General features: G+C 47.8%; 1 protein-coding gene across 1 annotated transcript in view; it reads right to left on the minus strand.

Moving 5' to 3' along the window:
• Positions 1-1,874: 1,874 nt before the first annotated feature.
• The window catches only part of MAMLD1 (mastermind like domain containing 1), a gene marked incomplete at its 5' end in the record, with an annotated part of 32,005 nt that continues 20,331 nt past the window's right edge, over positions 1,875-13,548 (minus strand). Inside the window, 3 exons of the mRNA XM_042832804.1 lie at positions 1,875-4,152; positions 4,438-4,519; positions 6,002-6,148. Coding sequence (XP_042688738.1) covers positions 3,134-4,152; positions 4,438-4,519; positions 6,002-6,148 — 1,248 coding nt within the window. The remainder of the gene's footprint in view (positions 4,153-4,437; positions 4,520-6,001; positions 6,149-13,548) is intronic.

The raw sequence follows: 13,548 nt of genomic DNA on the forward strand, positions 1-13,548 counted from the left end.
ACAAGGATTTTTCCATAGTAAGTAGAGAATTTAAACTCTGACTTACCTGTGCCACTAACCTTTCAGACAAATGAGCTCTTAGTGAGCTCAAGACTGTGGAAATTCTGCCCTTTATAGGTAGTTGATGTTATGTTAGAGCCCAAAAGGAAAAAGCTTACTGCTTTGCCTCTGTTTTCATGGCTGTAATTATGAGGGCACCCTGGTGACGTAACTTGTTTGGGAAATAAATGACGGCTTTTAACAGTGGACGCTTCATTCCTGTGACTATTTTAGAAATCTAAACCCATTCTGCGCTTCCACAGCAGCAAATGCAGTGGGCCTGGGCTGCAGGCTGAGCTGACGTGTGGCCCCAGCTGTGCTCTGCTGCCGCAGCACACACAGGGGGACCCTGCCGATGTGCTTAGACTTACTGCCTTACTGCTGCACCCACTGGTCTTGGTGATATGGAGCATGGAAGCAAAGGAAGGTCCAGACTTTGGGCATTTTCACACTTGAACAAGAGAAGAAAAAGGGATGGCAAAGTACAAAGGTACTTCTTGCAGGATAAAAGCAGACAACTCATTGTGATGGAATCATTGCCTGTTACAGACTGCTGCGGATCAGCGGTGCAGGGCTTGTGCTGCAGCTGCTGAGGTTCTCCATGGCCAGTCTGTACATGGAGACACCCTGCCCAGCCACAGCCACAGCTCACATAGGAGAAGAGCAGCCCAGGCTCATGCCATTGAGGTGCACTGAGATCCATCACCCACAGAGACACCGCAGATAATCACACGGCACTTACCTGCAGAGTGTGGCACAGCTGCGACTCCTCACAGCACCCTGCTGAGACACGAGGGCCTGAGATGGAGAGCAGAGGAGCTCTGTCAGCTCCAACACCAGACAAAAAGAGTGCAAACAAGTGGGTGCACAACTCAGGTACAAGATAAACAGTGCTTCATAAACTCGGTGGGAAAGAGTTGGCTTCAGAAGACATTTCCACCCAGCATCTGTTACCCAAGCTCTGCACAACTGAAAGGTTCATTGCCAAAAACAAAAAGAGGAATGAAAATAGGCTGTTTTTGTTATATTTCTTACTCTCCTAAAGAAATGCCTGTGGGCAGCAGTCCTCCCATCCCCCTGCGTGCCGTGCCGGCTCCAGGCCCACACTCAGAGCAGGGCATGGCTCACAGCAGAAAAGTTGCTGAAGCGCTGCCAAGTTCCATGGCCAAACAAACTCACCTTTGTCCCCATCACAGACTTATTCAGAGGCATTCACCCCCTCACTGCTGTCTGCGAGCAGGCAGGCATTTCTTTCTCATTCATAGCCTCGCTGACTTTATAGCTTAATTTGGGCAACTGTTTGGTGGGGCCGATTTCTTTTGCTTGAAAAATGGCTTCTCCCATCCTGGCCCTGCTTTCTGAAACACCCGCACCCCTTGTGGGACCAGGCTGTTTGGGAACAGACCAGCAGTGCGCTCCTGTCCGACCTCCAGCCCTACTCTCTTGTAGCTTCAGGAGCTCCTTCCTGTCCCTGGCTCTGGAGGAAAAGGTTCTGGAGAGGAAGGGTTCACACAGGCTGGGCTGACCTCACCCATCACCTTCCTCCAGCATGGATAACGTGAACGCAATCCCCCAGGTGATGTCCTCCAGCACACGAGGGATGAAGGGCAGCACTGCTCACTTTCCCCATCAGCCCTGGAAATCTGGGGTGGCTGCTGCTTCTGTTAGATGAGACAGTTCTAGATGCTATCTGCGCGTTCTTTTAAGGTTGTTAAAGCACACATATTTGTGCACATAACTAAATGGACATCGTACCATCTGGGGCAAATCAAATTAGTTCAAATACTGGCAGGTACAGAACGTTGTAGCTAAGAAATGAGCACATGAAATATACACAATTTTCCCCTGGCAGTTTATTATGGTATGAAGAAAAAAACATTCTGTGCTTGAAGCTGACGTTATATTACAAATGTATTGCGAAGTATGATGTGACTAGTAAAATATGATTACACAAAGTATGAACATTTTAAGTTTACAGTACAGCGAATCTTTTATAAACAGACTCTTAAATATACATAGGACAGTATAGTAGCTGACAGAAAAACATCAAAAATTAACTATTCATGTTTATAGACTTTTCCCCTGAAAAAAGTCTCACATTAAAACAGAAATTATGAAAAGCCTTAAAACCAGGAACAAATCACCTGTACGCTACAAAAATACACGGCAGAGGTGTGCAAACCAGAACCGAAGGACACGGCGGCCAGGGAACCTTGGCGATGTCAGACCGGCATCATCGCCTTACCCGCGTCACCACGTGCTGCCCCTCAGCCGGCTGCGGTGCACAGACACACAGACACACACACACAGACACACACACACACAGACACACACTCACACACACACACACACACATACGCACGCACATGCACCCCTGTCAACAGCCGCAGCGTCACAAGTGCACCCTCACTGCAGGACAACGGGAGGTGCACTGTCAATGCCAAGTCAGCACACTGCAGCATACCGGGTGGAGGACTTCCCCTGATCCTGCAGCGGATCCCTGCCGGCAGGTTCCTGACTGTGCTGGGGGCCCCGGGCGGACCCACACCCCTCTGTGAGGCTGCAGGGTTGAGCTACGAGTCGATCAGCAGTTCCTTTCACATGTATTGGTTCGTTTTCAATGCGACTTTTCGATCTTTGCTCTTGATGCGGGAGAACAGATGCCACTCTTGGTTTCTGCATAGTCTGGTTGCAACGACACCCCTAGTTCATGTGTTAAGTTATGTCAAAAACATAAGTATTTTATGCTGTAATACACAGTATTACTGAAACTAACCATATTATTTGCATATTTATAACAAGGTATAATGAAATCCCTATAATAAAACCAAAAGTTATGCTATAGATTTATTTACAAACAGACCATCAAAGAAGTATAAATACTTCTACATTTAAGGTTTAGGAAAACATAATTTACAAAATATTCAAATATATACACTGATATGAAAAACTGCCAATATTAAACTTTGATGCAGGCAAAGAATTGGCTGAGTCTATTCACTCTGTACTGAAAGAAGCGGCAGCTCTCACGGGCCACGAGCCGCACCTGAAAGTCACACGTACGGTATTTACAAAGCGACTGCTTCCCTCCAAGCTACACGTGTCCGGAGCTCTGAGCGTGCTGCCCCAAAATGTCATCTATCATTGTCAGATTGTTCAACCACTCTTCGTCGTTGCTGCTGCTGCTCTTCATGAGCGAGTCAAGGAAGTCAGTATCAGCGCAGTTGGCGGGCAGGACGTTGCTGCTGTGCTGGGGCACAAAGTCGTACTGCGGCAGCTCGGCAGCCGCGCTCATCCTGCTGAAGGCGTCGGGCGGCTGCCCCGCAGAGGGGTAGCTTGGTGGGCCGAGGCCCGCGGGGGGATTGAGCTGGTTAAAGCTGGACACTCCCTGTGGCATCGATTTCATAACATTCATAGCTGGCAGCGGTCCCCTGGTTAAATTGTGTCTCAAGTTCTGATTACTCATTGAGCTCAAGCCCTGGCCAGGCTGTCCCATGCTTAGCTTTTGCATCTGTCTGACCTGCACTCCGGGAGCAATCTGATTAGGCGGCACTACAGCCTGCTGGGAGAACTGCTGACCCGATGCGCTTGGTCGCACATTCTGCTTGGAGAAAAGAGCGTTACTTGAGAACTGCTGCATGCTGGTATCCATTTGGCTTTGATTTGGCATTCTTGGCACCGCAGTCGGCGTCCACATCTGGGCAGAGGAGCTGGGATAGACGTTGGGGATTCTTGGCACACTCGGCTGTCTCAAGTGCTGCTGAGCTGCCGAGTGATTCACCAAGGAGCCAGAATTAAAGCCAGCCATCGGCACGCCCGGCTGCACCGCTGCATGGCTGTGTACGGTTTGGCACCCTGAGTTCATGGCCAGTGAGTTCTGGCTTGGCCGCAGCGGGATGTTAAAGTCGGAATTAGGTGGAAAAACCGCCTGCTGTTTGCCAGGGTTGTGTGGAATCATCACCATCGTTCCGCTGCTCTGGCTGGCAGTGACTGGGGTAATGCTGGTGCCCAAAGTGCTCTGGAGCATGGCTGGGTTCGATGGCAGCATGTGGTGGTTGGGCGGAGGGGCTGGCATTGGCTGGCTGCAGTCAGCAGGAATGGGCTGCTGCACAGCTGCACACAGAGAGACACGTTAGCTGGTGAGCACACCTTCACCCCGAAAACACGGCACGTCCCTAATGGCTGCTTCTCCATGCTTAGCTTCTACCACCTGGGCTCTGCGTGCTTTGTGACGAGTTATTACTGAAGCAATAAGGATGTGGGCAAATCTCATGATATATGATAAAATGGGAAATACTTTTATGGGAAATGTGGAGAATGATTAAACACTGAGTATTTAATCAGATCCTAGGCTCTGGCTCCTTGAAGCTTTGCAAAGCAAGCCACTTCCCCCCTTACCTTGAAACTGATTGATCTGTTGAGCTGCAAACAAATTCCTCTGCTCAGATGTTACTCCCAGCATGTTTTGTCTCTGCTTTTCCTGGAAAACAAGGGGAATAACAGTCAGGTTGCAGTTTCTTGACAAACAGAAATGGCAGCAGACATTCGAAGTGCAGCCACTGTCATCACTAACAACCTTTCACACACATCCCTCTGATGAGACTCGGCCCAGACTTCATTTCATTCAGTTCATTTCAGAGCTGATCTTAATTGCTCACATGCCCCCTTCCTGCAGAGGTGTCCTTAAACAGCCCCGCATTTGGAAGTGCAGACTGTAGCAGAAGCTGTGCAGGCAGCTCAAGGCCAAGGGGGAGGTGGACAAACACACAGACCCTCATGTTCACCAGCTTATGACTGAAGTATGGTGCTGCCAGAGGCTGGAGAAATCCTGGTGTCTTCCCAGCGCCTCTTGGGCTGTTTGCATGTGTTCGTGGCAGTACCTGACCCAGGGACAAAAAGTGCCCAAGAGCCTAGGAGTGAACAGAGTTGGCAGCAGTATTTCAGGGACGCAATGCCAAACAGGAGGCTGCTGGTGGCCGCGACCCTGCCTGCAGAACAGCTCTCTGATGTGGACTGCCTGCGGTGCCAGCTGCCACTCCTCACCAGAACACAGCAGTGAACCACAGGAAGCCCTGGATCCCAGAAGCTGCTCCCTGAGTAGAGCACTGCTGGCTTTCTCCAAGTGCCCTGATTCATCTCCCCAACTGTTTGACCCCAGAACCCACCACCACGCTCGTGTCCCTGCTGTGCACAGCAGCTGTGACTCAGGGAACTTCCCTACGAACGGTGCAAGCTGAGGCCTTGCTGAACTTCTGTTGTGCCAGAGCAGCTCAGATAAGCTTGAAGCCAACTGATGACAATGAGGTACAGTTGTTTTTTGGAAGGGAATTTTATCAGTGAACAGGACAGTTGAGAGTTTTACTGAACTGCTTCTCACATCATTTCCCAGCAAAGAAATGAGCCTTGCCACAAACCCAGCTCAGAAAGCCAGAGACACAAGCTCAGTGCTGCCTCACACAGCCCCCCGTGAGCTTCCCTCACCCTTGCTCCTTCACAAAGCACATTTCAAGCCTTGCGCTGGGACTTCTGTCCCCAGTGAGAACAGCCAAGTCCAGTACTGGATGTACTGGATTTATCATCTGCTCTGGGAGATCTCCAGAGAATCAAAGAGAAAGAGAAGGACGTGTCTCCTGAGCCTGACTCGTACTTCAAGCCTCCCTTTTCTGCATCTTTCTTCCAGCTCTGAGGCTGACCAACACAACAGCAGGGATACAGAGATGACTGAATTCTTTCCTCGCACATGAATGGGTAGAGCTGAACTCAGGCTTGCTGAGCAGCACTTGGCCCTGGCCTCCTTTAGGGATAACAGCCTGGATGCACCACAGCCCTAGTCTGACTCAACCCAGCAATTCCTAGGTCACTCCTCGGTGTTTGCTGACTGGTGATTTTCCCATTCCAGTTATTCCTGTCCTTCCAGTGAGGTGGATGGCACAGGAACCCACAGAAGCACTCAGCACTGTACCTGCATCAGCTGTCGTTTCATTATTTGCTGCTTCAGTAAATGGTTCCTCATGGTGTACCCATTCACCGTGGCTGGTGCCGGCACAGAGCCTCCACTTGGGACGGAGCCCGGCTCCTGAAGTCTGGCAACAAGTCCAGGATTCTGATCCTGCCAAGAAAGATGAAAAAAAGAAAATTAATCTCATCAGGGAGACAACAGGAGCCTTTCTCTTCTCTGCTAATGCCCTCTTCTCCGGTCTTCGTCTGTTCCGTGCCAAACACCTTGTGGGTTCACATGGACCCACGTGGCACAATGTGACAGCAAGCGCCAGGTGACTGCTCCGGCTTCTGGGGGTCAGCACAAGAAGAAATGAGGGAGGCAAAAGATGAACCTGAAGTTCTTTGTGACCAGCCCAGGGCTACGGGGCTGATTCACTACGATTACTGGACTCACGTGGCTGCCTAGCTGACAGAAGGGATGTGAGTAAAGCATCATATTTCCCACCAGTTCCCCAACTGTTACACTGAAAGACATAAGGAAAGTTGTATCAGGTAGGACTTGATAAATGGATATAAAGAAGAAACCTACAGTAACAGAAAACAGAAAACCGAAGGCTGAAGAATGGAAAAGGAAATGTCAGATCAGAGACCCTGAAAGACAAGGAAGAGCTGGACCTGAACTGAAATGCTTCCTGTGGGTTCTGTGGCGGAGCAATGAAGGAGGGAGCTACTTGTGAAAGGAGAGAACATACAAAAACACAGGTTCAGATCATGGCCAGGTACTAAACAGCTCTCACGATTCCTGGCTGTATTGGCTTCCACCAGCTGAGGATTTGCCTTTAAAGAGCACTGTGGGGAATGAGAAAAAAAAAATAGCATAAAAATGAACCATGAACACAACTCCAAAGGGCAGAAGAATTAAAAAAAAAAAAAAAAAAGTCAAAATATCTGACAAGCTGGCCAGTTGTCAGGGAAATACAAGAGAACAACAAGGGAAGACATCAAGGCCTCATCAAGGACAAGAAAGCAAGTGATCCTGCAAGTGCCATGCCCCAGCACAGCAGCACCAGTACATCCCCCTTCCTCCATTTTCACATCCAGCCTCTACATTATTTACGATGGTTTGTTATTATTGGCAGGGAGAAGTATGTATGTTATATCCAGCATCCTTAGCTAGGCAGTGCTTCCTTTGTTTTCAGAATGGAAGCCCACATCCTTTGTTTGAGAATCAATGTTATCAGGAGATAAGCAAGAAGAAAATGGTAGTTGCCTTTTGACATCTGACAATTAGAGGCATGCTCAGATGGAGAAAACAGGATACGAGCCATGTTTCAGGGTGGCCAAAAGAAAGCACTGCAAGACATTTATCAGCAGGCAGGCTCCTCGGGCCCGGGGTGCCTTTCCACGGCAGCTTCTCCATGAGGAACGACCCAGCACCTTCCCAGACATTCTTTGTAAGGGCGATTACCAAGAAGGTCACTGAAATTACTCATTTTTATGGTACCTCCTTTTGTTGTAGCTCTTCGGCCTATTATGCAAAAGCACAATTGATGAAATGTAAATGCCTGGGAGATAATTTACTAAAAGACACAAACCTGCAGCTCATCACCGGTCTCATTATCATTCCTATTCATGGGCAGTCTCATAAGACTAGACTTTATTACTGGTGCTTTGCTTACAATCCTGCTGGACAACTCTCCTCCTCCCCCTTCCCTCCTACCCATTTTACTCCCTCTCCCACAGAAAAAGAGGGAGGGGAGGAAAAAAAGTAAATATGATTTACTACAGATGTAAATATGAGAGTTCATGTAAAGCCAGCATTCTGCTTTCATGTCAGACAGTATTCTGTAGCCACAGTTAAGCTCTGAATAATGCAGATTGCCTCTAGGGGAATATTTGAAAGTGCAGGGATTCAGTTTGTGTACTCTGCACATGAAAGACACCGAAATGTTCCTACCACCACAATCCCTGCCATCCATCCAATTTCCTCCCAACTTGTCTTGTTGCGTGCAGAGGGTCTGTGCTTACTGAAGCAAACGAGTTTAGTGCAGGGACAATCATTCTGATGTCTAGCTCAGGGCTATCGCGTTAGCAAGTCATTAACATTAAAGTCTCTTGCCTAATCATGTCCACCTCATTCTAATTCTTCCTAAACATCATCAAGAAAATAACGTTGATTTTTCCATATTATTAATGGCAAAGAAGTGTAAATCACATTACTGATTGCGGCTCTGCGCTGTGGCAATACAGCGGTGTAATTGTATGGGATTTTCTGCAGCACCCTACAGCAATAACGACAATCAGCAGAGTTCATTTGCAAATGCAGAGAATGGGTTGCTGAGTTTTTCAGAGCAAAGTTGTATAACACTTAATTAGCAGATAAAGAAACAACCTATACATCTAAATGTTGCTTTTGGGGAAATTAGGACAAAATAGCATGGGTAGGAACACGAGGAATGAATTCAAAATCTTTCCATCTACAGTTCACATATAGGTTAACCTAAAAAAAACAAGTTCTCTCTTTTCGCCACTAGTGGGAACTACTGCATTCCCTTACAATAACAACCGTGTAAACACTGACTAAGAATAGCTCTGGTGTAGTCCAAAGGACACTGCTATCTGGACCAAAGGTTAATGAACTCGAAGCATTTTTCCTCTTCAGCACTCCCCAAGAAACATCACTTTCCCATATTATGGCCCAGCCGAACACGCCATAAACGTAGCTCAACTCTCTTTCAGAGTGTCCCATTTAAAAGCCACGAGGGGGGCGAAGAGAGGAGGGTTCCATCGTCCCAGTGGGGAAGGCTGGCAGCAGGAGCAAACACACGTCTGCAAAACATACGGGTCTGCACGCGGGCGTTGGTGGGGGATGGTCACTTTTCCCTCCAGAAACTTGTAACAACCCATCAGATCGGCAGAATCCCCAGGCAATGGCAGGCACCCAGCGCTGGGTTTGACAGCACGTGCCGCTGCTGCTCGGCGCACGGCCACACGGCAGGTCGGAGCTCCTGCACGGCGCTGAGGGCTTTCCAGTGTTCAAGAGTTGGGGATCCCACGTGCTCACCTCAAGAGCCAGGAGCAAAGAATCGGGCTGCAGGTTTGCAGGAACGCCTACTGTCTGCATCTGTATTCAGGCACTGATGGTGAAAGCAGCGGCACACACCAGCGAGAGCAGCCTGTCACAACAGCCCAGCGTGCGCAGGAGGGAACACTGCTAGACTGTGCGAAACGCACCTGCGAACGGCTGTGTCCAAACGTATGAGCGTGGGTCTGGTCCAAAAAAGCATTCGGGCACACAATGCAAACACTCCCACTGAGAACAACTGCTTATTGCTATGGGTCTGCATCCTTCCAACATCACTGGTGGGCTGTTCCACCCAGCCTCCACGTCCTCGCACAGGAGATGCACAACCGCCGTAAGGAAGCACGAAGATGAGCCATTCCACGAGAGCACAGTGAATGAGCGCCGGTGCCTGCCGCTCAGACAGACATCCAGTAACCACTTCTGTGGCTTCACTTAAGTGAGAATGAAGCAATTTATGGCCCCTAATTCCTCTGAATCCTCATTAACAAACAGTCCAAAAAGGATTTAGAAGCAAGACTTTCTGAGGATCCGAGTTAGAGCTCTGATCACACGTTGGCAAATACGTAAAAATCCCTCTTTAATAAAGAGTGTTCATTGTTTTTTAAGACTGTGTGAAAACAGTACACTCATTTATTATTATTAAATTTCCCCATCTGCTACATCTTACAGCGTAACTCTAAAGAATATAACCAAGAAATTCACATGTTCTACTGAGTTGAGCCCAGAGCAATTGGAAATGTACAGTTTATTTCTGCAGGGGCACGAAGGGGACTGCAGGCTCCTGGACAGTCATTTGTCCATGTTGAAGAGAGAGCTGTCGGCACCAAAATGGCTCATGTGCTTTATAAGGAATAAGCTGCCAGGTGAGACCGCTCTGCATTACGTTACAGACCCAGACAATAAAACCAAGCCGTGAATTTCAATAGTTAACAGATGGACTAATTAGAGACGGAGTTCTTTGTGGTTCCAACAGATAAGCAGGTCACAGCAAGGTTACCAAGAGACACCCGGCTTGGTGAATTGCAGGAGATATTTGCAGAGTAGGTGAAGAACTGTACTTCCCATATGAAAGTGTTACCAGCAGTGGAGGAACAGAAATGCTTCTAATAAAAGATTCATACAGTAGCTGCATTTAAAAAGTTTCTTCCGTTTCAAAAGGCATTACTGATTTGAGAAAGATTCCCTCCACGCTAAAGGGGGAATCCAGCTGACTCTAGTAATCACCTATCTTATAGCAGAAGGAAAAGAGCCACAGCACTGCAGAATAAAAGGAAAAGACAAAAGGGAATGGGTAGCTCAGGGTAGATGTTGGCTGCAGGTAAGAGGAGTGGAAAAACTGCTTTATGCTGTTGGATTTTTTGTGACCAAAGATAGCTTTAAGTCGAAGCATTTACCAAGACATCACATGGAAAAAAATGAAATGAAATAGAATAAAATAATAATAAATAACAATTTAAAATAAATAATAAATAATCCTTTCAGTGGATCTGCACTCGATGCAGGGCAGATGCTCTCTAGGGGTGGGGTGAAGTTTCATTAACTGAGTTTTGTTCTGTATTTTAAGAACATCTGTTATGTATGGAGAGTTCTGCACTCTGCTGAGGAAATGCAACCACTGGTTTCAGGCTCCCTCGCTCGTGCCCACAGTGGGTTTTCTCTCCTAAGGCCACAGCCACGACAACCAGGTGCAAGCACTGCACAAAGACTGCCGAGGTAACTGCTGGAACAGCAGTGCGCTTCAAGCCGGCTCACCCACAGCATCGCATGGCTGTGAATGTCGCGTCTTGGGCCACAGTGAAGCCACAAAAGACTCTCGGCTGTCTAACGACCTGCTGTGGCTCCAGGCAAGCCGTGATGCCATCTGCACCAAGGAGGACACCGGGCCCAGCTACAGACTCACATTTTGAATCTCTGTGGCCAAGGCACACAAACGAAGCAGGCAGGATGACCAGGTCACTGTGCAGAGCACTGTCTGTCAGATGCTACGCTTTCCTTCCCCCCGTCCTCGGGGCTCTGCATGCTTCTTGCTCGGCCACTTGCCTTTAACAAAACGCTCTGTTTGCTCTTCGGAAGTTTTCTTTCTTTTTCCCTCTATTCTGCCCACAGTTCAGAGATGCTCTTCAAGATAAAACTGAGCCTTTCAGTTCAAAAATGCTCCAAAGCTTTTTGTTTGCTTGTTTGTTTTAACAAAATGTATGGACACAGATAAAACAAGCTGTGCAGTCCAGCAGATCCTTTTCTACCCGTCTTTCACCCATTTCCTTGATACACGAGCATGTGAAATGCTAGCAGACTCAGGCTTCTAAGACTATCCTGAGGCTATCAGGAAAAGACTTTGTTTGAAGGCCGTAAGTGACCCATAAGTATATGGTTTTGTTTTAAAAAGAAAATTCTTTTCAGCTTTTCTTTCTGCTCATTCACAAGCATGCACAGGTTCCTTGAAAGGCTGTCTTCCTCTGCTTGGGACAGAGAAGCCCTCCACACCTGGCTGGCAGTTGCACCAGCAGCTCCTCCCTTCAGCAGCACAGAAGGAATCCCCATTTCCCTATGGCTGCTCTCCTTCACGCGATTAAAAACAGAACAAAACCAACAAAACCCCACCAGAGTACCCAAAGTACCTATCAAAACACACCCAGATGTAAGATGGAAAACAAGTCCCCTCTTAAAAAAAGCAAAAACAAAAACAAATTAGTTAAAACTCCCGTGCAAATATCAAAAATATCAGAGCTGGTTTTGTTCAACAGAAACACGCCACTGAACAAAAGCAGCAATCACAACAACAGAAAGTCAGAATAATCCCGAGTGAACTACTGCAGCTGCAATTTTCTCTTAGGTGGAAATGTACGCTGGAGCACGCGAGGTGAAATCAAGCAGTGCAACACCCCAGCCTCACAGGCAGCATGGCAAACAGGAGCCTGAGGCACAACACGGGTCACAGAGCTCCTCGGCAGCACGGGGCGAGCCTCCAGCACCCCCTGCAAGCAGATCCTTTGGCTCAGACCGACTGCTGATTTTAGGCGTAGTGACCAAGAGGTACAGAGACAGGGGCTTTGTACATGTCTGTGTAACATACAGTCAGGACACAAAACTGAACTCTGCAGAGATCAAAATATTTCTATTTGGTTTGTACAGCTATCATGATTCTCCAACCCCTGACACCATGCTCTCGTTCTCATGGAGGGCAGCTTGCCTATAAATTCAATGAGATAATCTAAAACTGTATTTATCTCACCCAGTTTTGGCCGGCAGTCCTTCTGCCTGTCTTTACAAGGTTGCATGAATTGCAGTGACAAACTACAGCATCTAGTGTCTGTAAAGTGGTTTGACTCGAGTCACCACAGTGCTCCGTCAAGGCGTGCTCCCTAACAGAGCATGGCTGAGATGCAAAGGGAGCTGGCTTAGCTCAGCACCCGCTGGGAGAAATGAATCGGCTGCATGGGGAATTCAAGGGCTGGAGAGAGAACAGGAATATCCCACCAAATGATAGTGAAGATTTCACTCTAACAAAGCCCAAGCTTGGAAATCTTGAGATCTTTGCTGGTTTCTAACGATACAAGTGAGTCCTTCACAAGCCCACTTCCACGACGCACTGTGAGCTGCAGTGCGGTGCTCTGGGTCACACAAGGCATTGAATCGCTTCATTCCTCTGAGCTGAAGCTCCCGAAATTCCCTGCGCCGGTTCAGGCTGCAGGGCAGCTGCTGAGCCCCGTGAGCCCGCCTGGCTGCATAACTGCACTTAGCAAAGCGCTCCGCCTGCAAACCTGCACAAAGCATCACTTCGCTTCCCAGCAGATGAAACCATTCACACCCCTGACGCGGTTATAATCGGGGCTGCCCAATCCGGCGCTGAAAGTTGCCCCACAACTTAGCAAACAAAATCCACTGAGCAGCAGTAAGCTGAAACAGTGGACACTAACAAGCCAGGAACAGGTAGTCCTCGTGATCCAAGTTTTAAGACCGCGTGAAAAAATACACAGGGTGACCTTGAGCACAGAGAACAAGGAGCAAGACCATTACTTTTTAAAATGGAAATTGTTATTAAAACACCCGAAGCCGAACTGCTGTAACCAAGTCGGCTCCATCTCCCCTTAAAAATTCCTTTTCTCCCCTTCCATTCAGATTGTATTTACAAACTGTAGATGTCTCATTTTTTTTCCTGTGTCATTTCATTATTACAGAGTTGAGCTCACTAGCCATCTGCAGCTTCATTTCATCAGGCTCCCATTTGTCCTTGGAACAAGGTCATCCGGGACAAGAACATAAAATGCTGCTTTCCTCGACTGACAGTTCTTTATGCCTTCCTGTAAATATTCCCCACTAATTTTAAATAATTTTACCACTTCATACTCCCCCTCACATGCACTGAAAAGGTTGATATGCACGCATATTAATAAGGATCTTGTCATTTAACCATTGCGCGACATATTAGAGGCAATTAGTGATGTTTATTTGCTGATAACGCAGGCATTTTGAACTCCAGCTCA

The sequence above is a fragment of the Centrocercus urophasianus genome, unplaced genomic scaffold (assembly GCF_019232065.1).
Source record: "Centrocercus urophasianus isolate 14NV4802_14NV808 unplaced genomic scaffold, USGS_Curo_1.0 seq_1071, whole genome shotgun sequence".
NCBI classification, from domain to species: domain Eukaryota; kingdom Metazoa; phylum Chordata; class Aves; order Galliformes; family Phasianidae; genus Centrocercus; species Centrocercus urophasianus.